Here is an 18,420-nt window from a genome sequence, read left to right on the forward strand (position 1 = left end):
TTTGTGTTATCGTCTGGGCTACGTCCACAATTCTCTGCAGTTTCTTGCGGTCTTGGATGGAGCTGTTCCTAAACCATACTGTGACGAATTCCCGATAAAATACTATCCACAACTCATCTTTAGAAGTTGATGAGGGTTGTTGGGGACATGCCGAACCTCCTAATGTAGAGGCATTGCTATGCTTTCTTGAACGTTATTATTATTGCCTGCAGTGTGGATGTTTCAGCCAACTCCCGTCTTCTATTTTAGAAACCAAATCAACCAAAGTGATGGAAACACGTATTTGCAGAATCTGGCCGCTGTCAACTCCAGACATCGTGCACTATCTGAAGATGAGTTGGGATGAAGATCTGGGAAATGGTTTCACAATAATTCTCTGCAATGGAGAACACGCTTGGAGTGGAAAAGGTACAGTATACTTATTTTTGTTCCGTTGCAAAAATCACATCTTTGTTCTCTGGATAAGATTTGTTGTCAGTACCAGTGTCTCTAACCTTGTTGCATGCACTTCAGCATGGTAATCAGAAATTAGAAGATTGCTCCCAAATAAATATGCTTGCTGTAATCATCACCTTGCGTTAGAGTTATGACCCCCCCCCCCCACCACCTGTCTCAACTGAAAGGCTCTATTCTTTAGTAACCCTTCAAATTGTTTCACCAAATCAGTTTTCCATTTTTCAGTCTATTTCCTAGCATACTAATAATAATAATGGATGGGATTTATATAGCACCTTTCTAATACTCAAGGCGCTTTACATCGCATTATTCATTCACTCCTCAGTCACACTCGGTGGTGGTAAGCTACTTCTGTAGCCACAGCTGCCCTGGGGCAGACTGACGGAAGCGTGGCTGCCATTCTGCGCCTACGGCCCCTCCGACCACCACCAATCACTCACGCACATTCACACACATTCACACACAGGCAAAGGTGGGTGAAGTGTCTTGCCCAAGGACACAACGACAGTAGGCACTCCAAGCGGGTTTCGAACCGGCCACCTTCCGGTCGCCAGCCGAACACTTAGCCCATTGTGCCATCTGTCGTCCCATACTGCCAGTTACTGCCTCATCTTTGATCATTAACGACCAAATACCTTGTCAATATCTCATCTTACCCTTCCAGACTACCATTGAACAAGTCACTCTTTTCCCTGAGCAGGCCCTTCACTTAGCAAGCGTGCAGGATCTCTTGTGTAGGAAGGAACTGCAGATGCTGGTTTGCACTGAAGATAGACATAAAATGCTGGAGTAAATCAGTGGGACAGGCAGCATCTCTGGAGCGAAGGAATGGGTGACGTTTTGGGTCGAGACCTTTCTTCAGGCTTTCTTATTCTTGTTAAGATTCTGAATTACTTTACTTCAAACCATTATTTGCAGTAGTAGTGGAAGACCAATGCAGAAAGGCTGTGGCCTGGTCTGGTGCAAGGCTGATACCTTGAAGGATAAACAACTGAATCAAAAGGGATGTCCAAAGGAGGGGCTTATTACACACAATTGGAGAAACAAGGAGTGCAGGAAGGCACGGCAGATGCTGGTTTAAATCGAAGATAGACACAAATGGAGTAACGCAGCAGACAGGCAGTATCTCTGGAGAGAAGGAATGGGTGACATTTTGGGTCAAGATCCTTCTTCAGATCTGAAGAATAAGAGTCTGAATAAGGGTCTCAACCCGAAATGTCACTCATTCCTTCTCACCAGAGATACTGCCTGTCCCGCTGAGTTACTCAAGCATTTTGTGTCTTTCTTGGTGAAACAGAAACATCGGCCGAGTGGGATGTTTTTAAATGTGTGCTGATGAAAGCTCAGGATATATACGGCCCCATTAGAGTGAAGGGCAAAGCAGGCAAACGTAAGGAAGCTTGAATGACGAGGGAAATTGAGGCATTGGTCAAAAACAAGAAGGATGCATGGGACAGGTATAGGCAGCTGGGACCAAGTTCATCCCTGGAGGAGTTTTGGGAACTAAGGAGTAAACTGAAAAAAGAGATCAGAAGGGGAAAAAGGGGCCAGGAGATAGCTCTGGCAGGTAGCATCAAGGACAATCCCAAAATATTTTATAAATACATAAGGGGTAATAGGGTAACTAGAGAGTGGGTGGGACCTCTCAGGACTCAAAGCGGTCACCTCTGTGTGGAGCCACAGGAAATGGGCAAGGTCCCCTCTGCATTTACTGAGGAGAAAGACAGTAGAATGGAGGAAGTTGGGGCATTCAATGGAAGTGTCTTGAGAGCAGTCAGTGTTACCGCCGAAGAGGTACTGAAGGTGCTGTCGTGTATGAAGGTAGACAAATCTCCAGGGCTTGATCAGATATATCCGAGGACATTGCGGGAAACTAGAGAGGAAATTGCAGGAGCCCTGGTTGAAATTTACGAGTCGTCCTTAAATACAGGAGAGATGCTGGAAGACTGGAGGGTAGTAAATATTTTTCAAGAAGGGTTGCTGGAAAAATGCTGGGAACTATAGGCCGGTGAGCTTAATATCTGCAGTTGGAAAGTTACTGGAGAGTATTCTGAGCGATAGGTTATACAGGCATTTGGATGGGCAAGGGCTGATTAGGGATAGTCATCATGGTTCTGAACGTGGGAGATCATGTCTCACAAATCTGATTGATTTTTTTGAAGACGTGACCAAAAAGGTCGATGAGGGCAAAGCTGTAGATGTTGTGTACATGGATTACAGTAAGGCATTCAACAAGGTTCTGCATGGTAGGCTGCTCTGGAAGGTTAGATTGTATGAGATCCAAAGAGAGATTACTGAATGGATAGCAAATTGGCTCCATGGAAGGAAGCAGAGGGTGATGGTGGAAGGTTTGTTCTCGGACTGGAGGCCTGTGACTAGTGGTGTGCCTCAGGGTTCAGTGCTGGACCCGTTACTGTTTGTCATCTACATCAATGATTTGGATGAGAACGTACAGGGCAAGATTAGCACGTTTGCCGATGATACAAAAGTGGGTGGTTTTGCCGACAGTGAAGATGGTTGTCAAGTCAAACTGAAATGAAAGAACAGGTGCAGAAAAATGCTACAATTGAAATCACGAGACAGTGATTAAAGTGGGCGGAACCCCAGCCTGCCGAGTTCTGCATGGGGGTCAAAAGGGCACAGAGCACCAGAAGCCAGTGAAGGAGAGACAAGAATCTTGCGAGCAGAGAACTTGAACAGTAAATCAAAAGGACTGTCCGAAAAGACTGCCGCGAGAGCCAGAAAAGGCAAGCAGGACTGATTTTCTACAGACCCGATTGGCAGCCGGTAAGGACTGAACTCTAAATGGACTGAGTCGAAGACTGCAGCCCCAGAGACTCTGTTTAACCCTTTAAAAGCTGAGAAACTTGTCTGGCTAACGTGTTGATATTGGTGGTGTCTGTTAAAGACCAAAACTGTTAAAGACCAAAACTGATAAAGACCAAAACTGATAAAAACTAATCTGCCAAAATAAAAGAAGGAGAAAATAAAAAAGGTGGAAAAGAAGTGTTTGGTCTGAGTGAATCCAGTTCATCATTTCGGGGTAGATAAATCAAATCCCTTTCAAGCGGGGAAACTGCAAAAACATTAGAAGACTTGACAGTGAAAAACCGCTGTGACCAGGAGATCTGGAAACAGTAGAAGACTTAACAGTGAAAAACCGGGTGGGGCCAGGAGATCTGGAAACCTGGAAAAGAGACAGTTAAGTCAAGATAAAACATGGCTGATGAAGTTGCTGGAAAGTCAGCTGAGCAGCTCAAGCTGAAGAGGACAACAGCAAAACGGGCATTCTCTCGTCTTGTTAACAGCATCATTAGAAACCATGAAGAAATGTCTGAAGAGGAGCTCAGGAACAATTTCAACAAACTCATGCAGGAGGCCGAAAAAGTCATGGAAGCCAATGACGATGTGGAGGCTGGACTCATTGCAGAGCTGGAGGCGGAGCTGGACGCAGATGAAGAAACTGTGTTAACTGAACAGCAAAATGCCGACCTGGCAAAGACTGCAAAGGAGTGTGAGTCGAAACTAAAAGAGGTCAAAGGGCTCATCCAGGACACTCTATGGGCAAACTTTGGAAATGTTGAATTATCCACCTCACTACAGACAGCAGATGGTGCATGTGAACTTGCTGCTGCCACCGCACCATCAAATAGCAACCAAGAAGCATATGAATTCATGCTTAACCACCTGCAGAAACTGGTAGAGACTGCAAAGGAGACGTATAGTCGGTGGAAACGTTGGGTCCCTCTGGATGAGCAAGAGAGCTTCCAGAAACACCTAAGAACACTCGAGCTTCTCGTCCCCAAGCTGGTTTCCAGGAAGGCTGACTTCATACAGGCAAGAATAAAGAAGGACGCTGAAGGATTAGCACAAGCGGCGAAAGCTTTCAATTAACCTTCACCAGCCATCAGACTGAGGCCCACGGCCCTTCCTAAGTTTACTGGAAACAAGCGTGACTTTTATAGATGGAGGAAGGATTGGGAAGCACTGCAAAAGCAAGGTGAACCCACTGGATCAAATGAGGTGAAGAAGGTTCAATTGCTGGACAGTCTGGAGGACAAAATTACAAGAGACCTCCGCCTCACAAGTTATAACACTGCAGATGATATCTTTCGTGTCCTAGAGAACCGGTTTGGAAATCAAACAGCTATTGCTGTTGAGATAGTGGAGGAGCTTCAGGGAATCCCACCTGTCAGAGGACATCAGCCACGTAAAATAGTGGAATTAATTCAAGGTGTGGAAAAGGCGCTTAATGACTTGAGCGATCTCGGAGACACAGGCGCTATTAAAAATCCACTGATGACAAAATCAATTGAGACCAAGCCTCCTAAAGGAAGGTGGACTGCAAGAGCATCCAGTGATTATGATGCTTTTGGAGGTCATAGCAAATGCTGGACAAAAGGTTGGGACATTAATTGACTTGGCTTCAGATACCAACTACATAACTCACAAGGCTGCGAGTAGACTGAACCTTAGGAGTGAAGACATCACGCTTATCGTCCATGGAGTTGGGGGGATGAAGGTCCACGTAGAGACGATGCGCTACCTTCTAAAGATCCGAGTGAAGACTCCCAAGGGCACACTCAAGTCGCACCAGTTAGTTTGTTATGGATTGGACAGCATTGCAGATGTTCACAAACATGTGACACCACAGCAGCTGCAAAAGTTCTTTCCAGACGTCCCACTTGAGGAACTTGTGAGACCAAAAGAGATACATTTGCTCATAAGCCATAGAGAAGGTCAGCTAGCGCCTCAGAGGATTAGAACTGTTGGAGATCTCATTCTGTGGGATGGACCACTGGGAAAGACTGTTGGAGGTTGTCATCCTGAGCTGTTTGAGAAGCTTACCATGTCAGCCCACATGTCCAAAACACACTTCGCAAGATCAATGAGAGCAGCTGCTTTAAAGTATGAGGAGCTCACTGCCCCAGTCCCTGAGGAACTTTCACCAAACGGACAGGTCGCCGTCAAAGTTCAGAAGTCACGCACATCAACCGCCAATCGGGACTTCTTGGATTGGTGGAAGTGGGATAGCATTGGAGCAGCATGCGAGCCAAAGTGCGGGGGTTGCTGCTGTGGAAACTGCCAGCCAGGCGGAAAAGAAATGACTCTTGCTGAAGAGAGAGAGCTCGAAGTGGTAAGGGAAGGCCTCACCTACGTAACAGGAGACCGTCACAGTAAAGACCCACATTGGCATGCTAGCTATCCTTGGTTGGAAGACCCAGCTTCTCTACCAAATAATAAAAGGACAGTGGAAGCCACATTTCTCAGGACGGAGAGGCAGCTATCCAGAGAACCTGAATGGAAAAGTGCCTACACAGCTCAGGTGCACGACATGGTGGACCGAAAGGCTGCAATCAAATTGTCCGAAGACATGATTGCAAACTGGAAGGGACCAGTGTGGTATGTGAGTCACCTTATTGCTCCAAACCCCCACTCTGTCACAACCCCAGTGAGACTAGTGTGGAACAGCAGCCAAAAGTGCAATGGTGTCAGCTTAAATGATTTGCTGATGAAAGGTCCAGACGTCCTCAACCAAATTCGCGCCGTCCTCCTCAGATTCAGAGGCGGAATCTATGCTGCTCTAGGAGACATAAAGAAGATGTATAACTCAGTCTGGTTGGAGGACCGTGAAGTACACTTACACAGATTCCTCTGGCGAGATTCCGAGGACGAGGAGCTGGGAGAGTATGCTATCACAAGAGTGAACATCGGAGACAAACCTGCGGGGTGCATTGCACAGTTGGCAATGCGTGAGACTGCTAATCTTCCTTCTTTTACCCACCTCAAGGATGAGCAGCAAGTACTCCAGAAAGACAGCTATGTTGACGACATCCTCACATCTCACAACAGCCTTGACCAGTTGAGAATCATCACAGCAAATGTGGAACGAATCCTAAAAGCTGGTGGGTTTGAGCTCAAGCCTTGGGTTCTGTCTGGCCAAAGTGGGAGGAAGGAGGACAGTGATGCTTTAAAGAAAAGCAAAACAAAAAGCATGATCCTACCAAACCAAATGCATGATGATGATAACAAGGCACTTGGTCTGGGCTACATTGTTGAAGAGGACATGCTCCACGTTATGGTGGGAATCAATTTCTCCAAGAGAAAGAAAAAGATGCGGCTTGGTCAAAGCCTTCTACAAGAGCAAATCAAAACTCAGACACCAAATCCCCTAACAAAAAGAGAGCTTCTCAGCCAGGTAGCAGGGCTATATGACCCCATCGGCATAGTGGCTCCTGTTAAGCAAAAGGGAGCGATTCTGGTACGCAGAGCTTTCCAAGAAGCAAAAGAGGGAAGCTGTTCGGTCAGAGACACATGGGACACGGCACTCTCAGATGGACTCAGGGAGGATGCAATTAAGCTCTTTGAAGAGTACGTACAACTTGGAAAAGTCAAGTTCGTCAGGGCACTGACTCCTTCTTGCTCCGCAACTGAACCCTTGGGAATCACCTTTTCTGACGGAAGTGAGCACACCTACGGGGCAGTGATGTACCTGAGATGGGATTCAGACCATGGCCCAATTGTCAGACTTGTGGAATCCAAGGCCAAGTTAACTCCCTTGGACCACAGAGGAGACGCTGTTAAAGCAGAGATGTGCGGAGCAGTGTTCGCCTCACGCTTAAAGAAGTATTTTGAGCTACACAGTCAAATTCAAGTGGAGAAGTGGTATCATCTTGTGGATAGCCAAACAATCCTTGGTGCAATACAGCGAGAAAGCTACGGATTTCAGACATTCTTCGCCAATCGGATTGGAGAGATTCAAACAAGCACCAACATTCAGGACTGGCGGTGGATTCCTGGCCCACAAAACATCGCTGATGTAATCACCAGAGGTGCCAGCCCTCAAGACCTTGATCAGTATTCGGAGTGGCAAAATGGACCGAAGTTCCTGGTATTGCCTGTGAGTGAGTGGCCAATAAAATCAGCTAAAGAACTGGCTGCCACTGCCAGAGAGAACATCAACAAGTTACAGAAGAAAGCTTTTGTTGCAGCACTATCAAGGGCCAAAGTAGAGAACCAAGAACCGGAACCAACAAGCCCAAAGAGACCACCTGCAGGGTCAGCTATTCAGAACCTTGTTGATGTCAAGCGGTACAGCATTCTAACTCGACTAATCAAGACAGTCGCATGGATTTGGAGAGCAGCGAAGAGGTTTCTTGGCAAGAACAAAGCCCTAAACAATCCAAAGTGGGAGGCCATCTCTTTGACAGGAGTCATTAAAATAAGAAAACAAGAAAATGCTCTAAAATACATTTTTTGTGCTGCGCAATGGGGCACAACTTTCCCAAGCACCACAACAGATCGACTGGTAGCCTATAAAGACCCCATCAAACCTAGACTTCAAAGTTTGACTTTAAAGCGTCGAACTCCCAAGTGGTTCCATTGGAAGATCGAGTGGGAGGTGTCAAGTCAAACTGAAATTAAAGAACAGGTGCAGAAAAATGCTTCAAGGACAATCCCAAAATATTTTATAAATACATAAGGGGTAATAGGGTAACTAGAGAGTGGGTGGGACCTCTCAGGACTCAAAGCGGTCACCTCTGTGTGGAGCCACAGGAAATGGGCAAGGTCCCCTCTGCATTTACTGAGGAGAAAGACAGTAGAATGGAGGAAGTTGGGGCATTCAATGGAAGTGTCTTGAGAGCAGTCAGTGTTACCGTCGAAGAGGTACTGAAGGTGCTGTCGTGTATGAAGGTAGACAAATCTCCAGGGCTTGATCAGATATATCCGAGGACATTGCGGGAAACTAGAGAGGAAATTGCAGGAGCCCTGGTTGAAATTTACGAGTCGTCCTTAAATACAGGAGAGATGCTGGAAGACTGGAGGGTAGTAAATATTTTTCAAGAAGGGTTGCTGGAAAAATGCTGGGAACTATAGGCCGGTGAGCTTAATATCTGCAGTTGGAAAGTTACTGGAGAGTATTCTGAGCGATAGGTTATACAGGCATTTGGATGGGCAAGGGCTGATTAGGGATAGTCATCATGGTTCTGAACGTGGGAGATCATGTCTCACAAATCTGATTGATTTTTTTGAAGACGTGACCAAAAAGGTCGATGAGGGCAGAGCTGTAGATGTTGTGTACATGGATTACAGTAAGGCATTCAACAAGGTTCTGCATGGTAGGCTGCTCTGGAAGGTTAGATTGTATGAGATCCAAAGAGAGATTACTGAATGGATAGCAAATTGGCTCCATGGAAGGAAGCAGAGGGTGATGGTGGAAGGTTTGTTCTCGGACTGGAGGCCTGTGACTAGTGGTGTGCCTCAGGGTTCAGTGCTGGGCCCGTTACTGTTTGTCATCTACATCAATGATTTGGATGAGAACGTACAGGGCAAGATTAGCACGTTTGCCGATGATACAAAAGTGGGTGGTTTTGCCGACAGTGAAGATGGTTGTCAAGTCAAACTGAAATGAAAGAACAGGTGCAGAAAAATGCTACAATTGAAATCACGAGACAGTGATTAAAGTGGGCGGAACCCCAGCCTGCCGAGTTCTGCATGGGGGTCAAAAGGGCACAGAGCACCAGAAGCCAGTGAAGGAGAGACAAGAATCTTGCGAGCAGAGAACTTGAACAGTAAATCAAAAGGACTGTCCGAAAAGACTGCCGCGAGAGCCAGAAAAGGCAAGCAGGACTGATTTTCTACAGACCCGATTGGCAGCCGGTAAGGACTGAACTCTAAATGGACTGAGTCGAAGACTGCAGCCCCAGAGACTCTGTTTAACCCTTTAAAAGCTGAGAAACTTGTCTGGCTAACGTGTTGATATTGGTGGTGTCTGTTAAAGACCAAAACTGTTAAAGACCAAAACTGATAAAGACCAAAACTGATAAAAACTAATCTGCCAAAATAAAAGAAGGAGAAAATAAAAAAGGTGGAAAAGAAGTGTTTGGTCTGAGTGAATCCAGTTCATCATTTCGGGGTAGATAAATCAAATCCCTTTCAAGCGGGGAAACTGCAAAAACATTAGAAGACTTGACAATGGTTGTGAAAGATTGCAGCAGGACCTTGATCGATTGGCCAGGTGGGCTGAGGAATGGTTGATGGAATTTAATACAGAGAAGTGTGAGGTGTTGCATTTTGGAACGTCGAACAAGGGCAAGACCTACACAGTAAATTAGAATTAGATCCTTTATTTGTCATTCAGACCTTACGGTCTGAACGAAATGTCGTTACCTGCAGCCATACATACAATAATAAACAACAGAACAGACAGTAAACACAAATTAACATCCACCACAGTGAGTCCACCAAACACCTCCTCACTGTGATGGAGGCAAAAATCTTAGGGCTGCTGTCTCTTCTCCCTCTGCGCTGAGGCGATACCCCACCAGGCGATAGTAAGTCAGTCCCGCGGCTCACCGAGCTCCGTGAACAGGCCGGTTCAAACTCCGCGGCCCGGGGTGGTCGAAGCTGCCGCCCTCCAGTCCAGCGGACACAGCTGTTGACGACGTCGTCCACTGGCCCGCGGCCGAACCCCGGACTCAGGCCGCCGCCGCCAGAACGCCGTCTCAGCCACCAGAGCACCGTTCCAGCCGCGAGCCGGGTCGCCCTCACGTGTGCGGCATTCCACCCTCGAGCCTGGCCGCCCTCACGGGAGCGCCGTTACCCTCGAGCTGGGCCGCCCTCACGGGAGCGCCGTTACCCTCGAGCCGGGCCGCCCTCACGGGAGCGCCGTTGCCCTCGAGCCGGGCCGCCCTCACGGGAGCGCCGTTACCCTCGAGCCAGGCCGCCCTCATGGGAGCGCCGTTACCCTCGAGCCGGGCCGCCCTCACGGGAGCGTCTCAGCCCCTCACGGGAGCGCCGTTCCAGCCCCGAGCCGGGCCGCCCTCACGGGAGCGAGCCCAGGGCGAGTCCTGACAGGCTCTGATTCCGGAGCCTCGAGGTCGCCAGCTCCGCCATTAGGCCTCAGCGCAGACGGAGGCAGAGAAGGGGGATACGACAAGAAAGTCGCATTCCCCCGAAGGGAGAGACAGAAAGCCCTGTTTCAACCCCCCAACCCCCCCCCTCACATAACACAAACCTAAAAACCAAAAACTTAACTAAACAAGACGAAAGAAACAACACAAAAAAGTAAAAACAAACGGACTGCAGGCGAGCCGCAGCCGTTCACCAGCGCCGCCAAATGCTAGGCCTCTGGATAGTGTTGTAGAGCAGAGGGATCTGGGAGTTCAGGTGCATGGTTCCTTGAAGGTCGAGTCGCAGGTAGATAAGGTGGTCAAAAAGGCTTTTGGCACTGGCCTTCATCAGTCAGAGTATTGTATAGAAGTTGGAAGATCATGACTATGAACTGGAGATACTGTTTTACACCAAAATTTACAGAATTGGACTTGAATTTTAAATGAAAATTCTGACAGAAAGTTTATTAGTATGTTATCTGCTATAATTAATTGCTATTTCTGTTTCTAGTGTCGAGTGATCAAATTACAATAGAAGCAAATGAGGCTGAAATGGACAGAGAAAAATATGTTGAAGACCTTCGAAGAGCATTAACAATGCAGGAAGAAAAAACTAAAAATTACAGCTTTGACTTTATAAAGGACAGCGAAAGAGACGTTTTCCATTTCTCATATGACAAGGTCACACAAGACATCTCAGTAAGTATCAAAATAACTATTCTGTATCAAATTAAGAATGTTTTAATAAAAATAGTGCAATATTAAAGTTGTAATTGTCGTGCTCAGTTTTAATTTGGTTTTAAACTTTAATATTTCAGAGTATAAATTAATATTTCATTAATGTTTTCGGCATTTATATTTCAAAGTATGAATGGATGATTGTGTTTCTGAGCCATGGAGGATGTATAGGAATATCTCCGTATCTCCTGATTTTGCAGTGGGGGATTTGGATTGCTGTAAAATGGACCACCAATGTGCAAAACTGAGAGACATAGGAAGTCCTGTTTACCAGCTGCTATAAGGTTATATAATGCGCATAAATAACTGCACTATTTTTCATTAATTGTATTTTAACTTGTATTTTAACTTGTTAAGTATGGAAGCTATTTGAGGAAATGTGTGGTGTTATGTCTGTCTTGAAGCTGTCGTGGCACTGTAATTTCCTGTAAAGGATTATTAAAGGTATAATCAATCAATCAATAATCAACATTTCTTTCCTTCAGTAATTCAGCCATAATACTTGAATCAAATTTCCCAGTCAACATATGTAAGATCAGGAGAAGTATTGTTTCTTTTCCCCAAAGATGTAAAAAATGCAAGGTCATTTTATAATCATTTGTGCGTCAGAACTCAATTGATTTTATCAATTCAAATTCTAGCAAGATGATAATAGTTCTTAATTAAAGAGTCTTGTAATCTCAGTGGTTGCCATTGTTATTCCTTCTGACTCTTTCCTCTCCTCATCACCACTCTTCTAATCTAGTTACACCTGCTCTTTGTTTCTTGTTGGTTCTAATGCCTTTGCCAATTGTTTTCATTTTGACGAGACAGCTTACTGTCACAAATAGTAGTAACACTTAAGGTATTTAATTAGTTGTAAAATATTGTCATTTTAGAGGTTATGTTTTTGTTGCAAAAAAATATTTTAAAAATATATTTGGATATTTATTCAAGATGTATTCAAGAGAGTTGGATACAGCTCTTGGGCTAATGGAATCAAGGGATATGGAGAGAAAGCAGCAATGGGGTACTGATTCTGGATGATCATCCATGATCCTATTGAATGGTGGTGCTGGCTCGAAGGCCTAATCCTGCACCTATTTCCTATGTTTCTAAGTATCTCAATATTCTAAACAGAGTTAGTCGGAATTCAGTCTTGACTAGAGTGTCATTTTCATTTTGTCTTTATTCATGGGATGTGGACGACAGATGGCACAATGGGCTAAGTGTTCGGCTGGCAACCGGAAGGTAGCCGGTTCGAATCCCGCTTGGAGTGCATACTGTCGTTGTGTCCTTGGGCAAGACACTTCACCCACCTTTGCCTGTGTGTGAATGTGTGTGAATGTGTGTGAGTGATTGGTGGTGGTCGGAGGGGCCGTAGGCGCAGATTGGCAGCCACGCTTCCGTCAGCCTGCCCCAGGGCAGCTGTGGCTACAGAAGTAGCTTACCACCACCGAGTGTGACTGAGGAGTGAATGAATAATGCGATGTAAAGCGCCTTGAGTATTAGAAAGGCGCTATATAAATCCCATCCATTATTATTATTATTATTATTATGTCTGGCACTGTATGGTCTATCCATATGTATCCCATACCCCAACAGAAGAGGCGTTTAATGATCTGCTTCAGTTGTGAATCTGGTGTCGTAAACAAGGCAGATTTCTTCCTGTGAAGGATGTTTTGTCTTTATTGAAATGGTCATCTGGATTTCTGGATAAATAATTTGTCAATTTATTGTGACACTGTGTTTTATGTAAGCATATCATAATTTAACTTTAATTGGGAAAGATTTCCATCAGGCGGCAGGATATTTTCAGGAATGAAGTGAGAGTGCATATATTCTACATGTGCCGTTATATACTTTATCAGGGATATTCATATTTCAAGACTTTATTTTGTTTCACAAATAGACCTGTTGAGAGTAGTACGCACTTGTGATGAATCGTGACACTATACTTTGCAATAATCGTGTTCCGTCTCCCACTCTTCTCGTTTGTTCTTTTCATAAATGGAATATTGGGATTTGTTATAGGGGATAAATTCCAAAACTGAAAAGCTCCTTTTCATTCAAAACTATAACTTTTGTTTAGGCAGCAGTAAGATATGTTTTCTTTTGACACAAAACATGCACACTGTTGCTATTTACCTGTTTAACCGAGAAGCAATTCCAGCATTAGAGGAAATGGAACTACAATTAAATGGGGACTGGGTCTTGTGCTAAAATTGACATGGAGGATATTTTAATTTAAATATTACTCATGGCCTTATTATGAAGAAAATATTGCAGATCACCTACTGCCTGTATTAAAAATGGTATTTCATGGTATAATATATGGAATTAATTGCATTATTTTTTCTCTTTTAAAAAAAAACCTCACAATGTTAAAACAACAGTGGGTTTATTGGGGGTGCTGCACAGAAAGTTAGCTGTGTCACAAGCAGCTGCAGAGCAAACTAAACCACCCACACACAAGCTCAGTGAGGGGCTGCCAAAGATTCTACACTGACCAGTCAAACCGTTGCCACCTAAACAAACACCAGAGCACAACCACAGAGTTGGTCTATGATCTAAGTAGGTGAAAAAGCTATTTATCTCACAACATGAGATAGGGGTAACTGTTTTTAAGGCAAATACAAGACTCGGAAAACAAATAATTGCTTGCAAATGAACTGACTCTGTCAACAGACTACTTTTCAGAATACAGACAGGTATTTCATTTTGAAAATGCTCATTTAAATTCCAATAGGTGAATCATCTAATTTGGGAAACCTGAAAATGTATCAGGTTTATGATAAAGTGAACCTGTACTGCTTATTTTCATGGACAATCTCTGCTTGATGTATTATATCCCACAGCAGATGTTCTACTTGGAGAGGTTCACAAAATGTGTCCCCAGTAGCCAAGCAAAACTTACCATTGATATGTCAGTGTACGCACTAAAGATGCGAGTCCTTCGTCATGTGTGCACATTATCATTCTTACCTCCCCATCCCTCATACGGTTCCGCCTGCTTCTCACATCAGATCGTGAGTTGTTGGGATGTTCAGCATGGACACACTAGTCAACCTGAGGAGTACCTTCAGCGACACACTGGTTCCACCATGATGCAGTACAGATGTTCAAGTTCAAGCGAGTTTATTGTCATGTGTCCTTGTATAGGACAATGACATTCTTGCTTTGCTTCAGCACACCGAGCATAGTAGGCATTGACTCCAAAACAGATCAGTGTGTCCATATACCATAATATCAATATATACACACATGAATAAATAAAATGATAAAGTGCAAATAACAGATAATTGGTTATTAATATTCAGAGTTTTGTCCGAGCCAGGTTTAATAGCCTGGTGGCTGTGGGGAAGTAGCTATTCCTGAACCTGGTTGTTGCAGTCTTCTGTGGTGTACAGAACGCCACAGGAGATCCTTCTTCCCTGTGGCTATCAAACTGTACAACCCCTCCCCCTTCTGTCGTGGGGTAGACTGACTCCCCTTCCCCCCCCCCCCCCCAAATCTTTACACATCCCCGATCCTTTCCACTTGTCACTTTAATTTCATGTTTCATGTATATTGAGTTTTATGACTGTTGGCAGATCAATTGCCCTCCTGGGATGAATAAAGTTGTATCGTATTGTATTGTAGCTCTGCATTTGCTGTGCACTATCCATGTTTCCTGAGATGCTGCGTGACCCGCAGAGCTACTCCAACGCTCTGCCTCTTCTTTTGTAAACCACCATCTGCAGTTCCTTGTTTCTATAAAATATGGTGACCCTGTTTTAGAAATGTGCACATAAAGTCTGAATATGTGGATATAACTTGTTGTTCAAGAAGGAACTGCAGATGCTGGAAGATCGAAGGTACACAAAAATGCTGGAGAAACTCAGCGGGTGCAGCAGCATCCATGGAGCGAAGGAAATAGGTGACGTTTCGGGCCGAAACTCTTCTTCACATGTATATAACTTGTTTAGTTTAGCATCACTTATATGCAAATGCTGCAGACAAGATTCCAATGACCATTTATGTAACGGAGCTCACATGTATGTAATGTAGAGAATAGGAAACCAAATTGGTGTTATCCCATTTCGATTACAAAGCTTGCAGAAACTTGTTGCAACATAGGTTACAGCGAAAATATTGCTGTTCTTCAGTACTTAGAAACATAGAAAATAGGTGCAGGAGGAGGCCATTCGACCCTTCGAGCCAGCACCGCCATTCATTGTGATCATGGCTGATCGTCCCCTATCATTAACCCGTGCCTGCCTTGTCCCCATATCCCTTGACTCCACTAGCCCCTAGAGCTCTATCTAACTCTCTTAAATTCATCCAGTGATTTGGCCTCCACAGCCCTCTGTGGCAGGGAATTCCATAAATTCACAACTCTCTGGGTGAAAACGTTTTTTCTCACCTCAGTCTTAAATGGCCTCCCCTTTATTCTAAAACTGTGGCCCCTGGTTCTGGACTCGCCCAACATTGGAAACATTTTTCCTGCATCTAGCTTGACCAGTCCTTTTATAATTTTATATGTTTCTATAAGATCCCCCTCATCCTTTTAAACTCCAGTGAATACAAGCCTAGTCTTTTCAATCTTTCCTCATATGACAGTCCAGCCATCCCAGGGATCAATCTCATACTTTGCTGTACAATTGCTGTACTGAAGCTGTAATTAAATCTTGTTTGAGTGACTAAAAAACAAACAAAATGATCTGAATCACACCATTAAATTATGGCCCAAACTGTCCCAGACACATGCTTCTTTTATTTGTGATGTAAATACTTGAATTGCTAAAATGTTATTGCACATGTTAATGATATAAAATAGCTCAGCACGGGAACCAGCTCTTCAGCCCACAATGTTTGTGCCAAACATGATGCCAAGTTAAACTGATCTCATCTGCCAGTATATGATCCATATCCCTCTATTTTTTGCACTTCAATGTGCCTATCTAAAAGCATCTTAAATGCCACTATTGTATCTTCCTCCACCATTCGTTCTTCGTGGGGAAAAAAAACTTGCCCTGCACATCTCCGTTAAACTTCCCCCCCCCATCACCTCTATGTCCTCCAGTGTTGGACATTTCCACCCAGGGACAAAGGTTTTGACAATCTGCCCTATCAATGCCTTTCATAATTTTATATACATCGATCAAATCTCCGGAGACGTTCCAGAGAAAACAATCCAAGTGTATCCAACTTCTCCCTGTAGCTGGAACCCTGTAATCCAGGCAGCATTCTGGTAAACCTCCTTTGCACCATCTCCAAAGCCTCCACATCTTTCCTGTAATGGGGCGACCAGAACAGCATGAAATACTCAAAATATGGCTTAACCAGAGCCCTACAAAGCTGCATCATGAAATGTTACCATTATTTATAACACTTTCAATAATTACTCTATGATTTCCTGCTCCTTGACTATGCAAAAGCATTTATCTGTGTGAAGTAATTTGAAAACTGCAATCACAAACACTCACATATATAAGTGATATAATAGGTTTGAGATTAGATGTGTAGGAAGGAACTGCAGATGCTGGTTTAAATCGAAGATAAACACAAAATTCTGGAGTAACAAGCAGCATCTCTGGAGAGAAGGAATCGGTGACGTTTTGGGTCGTGATACTTCAGTCTGAAGAAGGGTCTCGACCCGAAACGTCACCATTCCTTCTCTCCAGAGATGCTGCCCGACCCGCTGCGTTACTCCAGCATTTTGTGTCTATCTGAGATTAGATGCTTTCTTTTGTGTTTGTACATCAGATACTTCAATTTATCATCATTGACCAATTGCATAATTGGACCTTGTGTTCCTTACAAACTGGAGTATACCATTTCTTACCCAATATCCAAATTGATAGAAGATCCAGGGATTATTGTGGAGAACATTTACTCTGTATACCAGATGTTGGAACAGATTACGTCAGATTGTCTGTTCTTCTCTATGAAAGAGCAGACTAGATAATTATTCTTACCCATTACAATCTTAGCATCTGAACTCCTGAATATTTTGTTAAATTAATCAAATGAGAAAAAAGCAGTATTTTTGATTTTGGTATTTGATTTATTATTATTAAAACATAATAGTTTAGAGTCCACACCTGATTTTTCTCTAAGTGTGGACTTCAAATTAAATATATCTAATTTAGTGTGCATTCTATTGAAGAATCTAAATTTTGAAAAATACTACTTTTAAGCAGACGGTGATAGCTCTTAGGGCTAACGGAATCAAGGGATATGGGGAGAAATCAGGAATGGGGTACTGATTCTGGATGATCAGCCATGATCATATTGAATGGCGGTGCTGTTTCGAAGGGCCGAATGGCCTACTCCTGCACCTATTTTCTATGTTTCTATTTACGCAAAATGATGAAGTCCATTTGTACATGAATGGAGGACTTCAATCTATTTAAGTCTCGTGTAGCTGTTTATTGGCCCCTTCTAATGGTTCTGTATATCTGGCCAAACAAAATTTGTACTCTAGATAATTTATTTATTATTGTGATATTTAAGATAATATGTAATTGACCATAGATGCGACTCGAATGCCTTTGCAGATACAAGTAGTGGTGAATCTGTGGAATTCTCTGCCACAGAAGGTAGTTGAGGCCAGTTCATTGGCTAGATTTAAGAGGGAGTTAGATGTGGCCCTTGTGGCTAAAGGGATCAGGGGGTATGGAGAGAAGGCAGGTACAGGATACTGAGTTGGATGTTCAGCCATGATCATATTGAATGGCGGTGCCGGCTAGAAGGGCCGAATGGCCTACTCCTGCACCTATTTTCTATGTTTCTATGTTTCTAAGAAAATAAATTAAATTAACATTAAATAAATGTTCGGACAAATAGTGATTTTAAGTCACGTTAATGAGCTAAAGTCAAACCAAACAACTTATAAATTTGTATTCTCATGGCAATTAAGATCAAGACATTAAATTCATTTTTACTCTCTAATGGGGAAGGACCTATCAACCACATGGCTTTTAAATAGTATATATTACAGAGGTGTCACCTGAAAATACAATGCTGCATAAGCTCGACTTCTTGCAGACATTTTAGCACCATGTGCTTGAACAGGTTCTCTGATGTAATATACTGTGAAAGCAAACATAAATGTAGTTGTAATAAAATACATTAATGCAAAATCCATCTGCCCATAACTATGCCAAATAACCCTAGTTACTACTGGTTTCTAATAATATTTTAATGTCAAGTAAATGCCTTAAATATTTCTTGAGCAGCAAAGAGAAGCTTTGTCTTTAAAGTTATTTGAATTTTCTAAGCCATTTCATAAAGGCAACAACCTGGAATGGCAGAATAATTGGCTGGAAACCAGAATAATTGGCAGGGTAACCAGAATAAACTAAAAGTT

At 43.7% G+C, this 18,420-nt stretch overlaps 1 protein-coding gene across 1 annotated transcript in view; it reads left to right on the forward strand.

The window, feature by feature from the left end:
* The window catches only part of xrcc4 (X-ray repair cross complementing 4), a 407,425-nt gene that overhangs the window by 36,549 nt on the left and 352,456 nt on the right, over positions 1-18,420 (forward strand). Inside the window, exons 2-3 of the mRNA XM_033017231.1 lie at positions 250-408; positions 10,861-11,048. Coding sequence (XP_032873122.1) covers positions 270-408; positions 10,861-11,048 — 327 coding nt within the window. The 5' untranslated portion in view covers positions 250-269. The remainder of the gene's footprint in view (positions 1-249; positions 409-10,860; positions 11,049-18,420) is intronic.

Source organism: Amblyraja radiata, chromosome 3 (assembly GCF_010909765.2).
Source record: "Amblyraja radiata isolate CabotCenter1 chromosome 3, sAmbRad1.1.pri, whole genome shotgun sequence".
NCBI classification, from domain to species: domain Eukaryota; kingdom Metazoa; phylum Chordata; class Chondrichthyes; order Rajiformes; family Rajidae; genus Amblyraja; species Amblyraja radiata.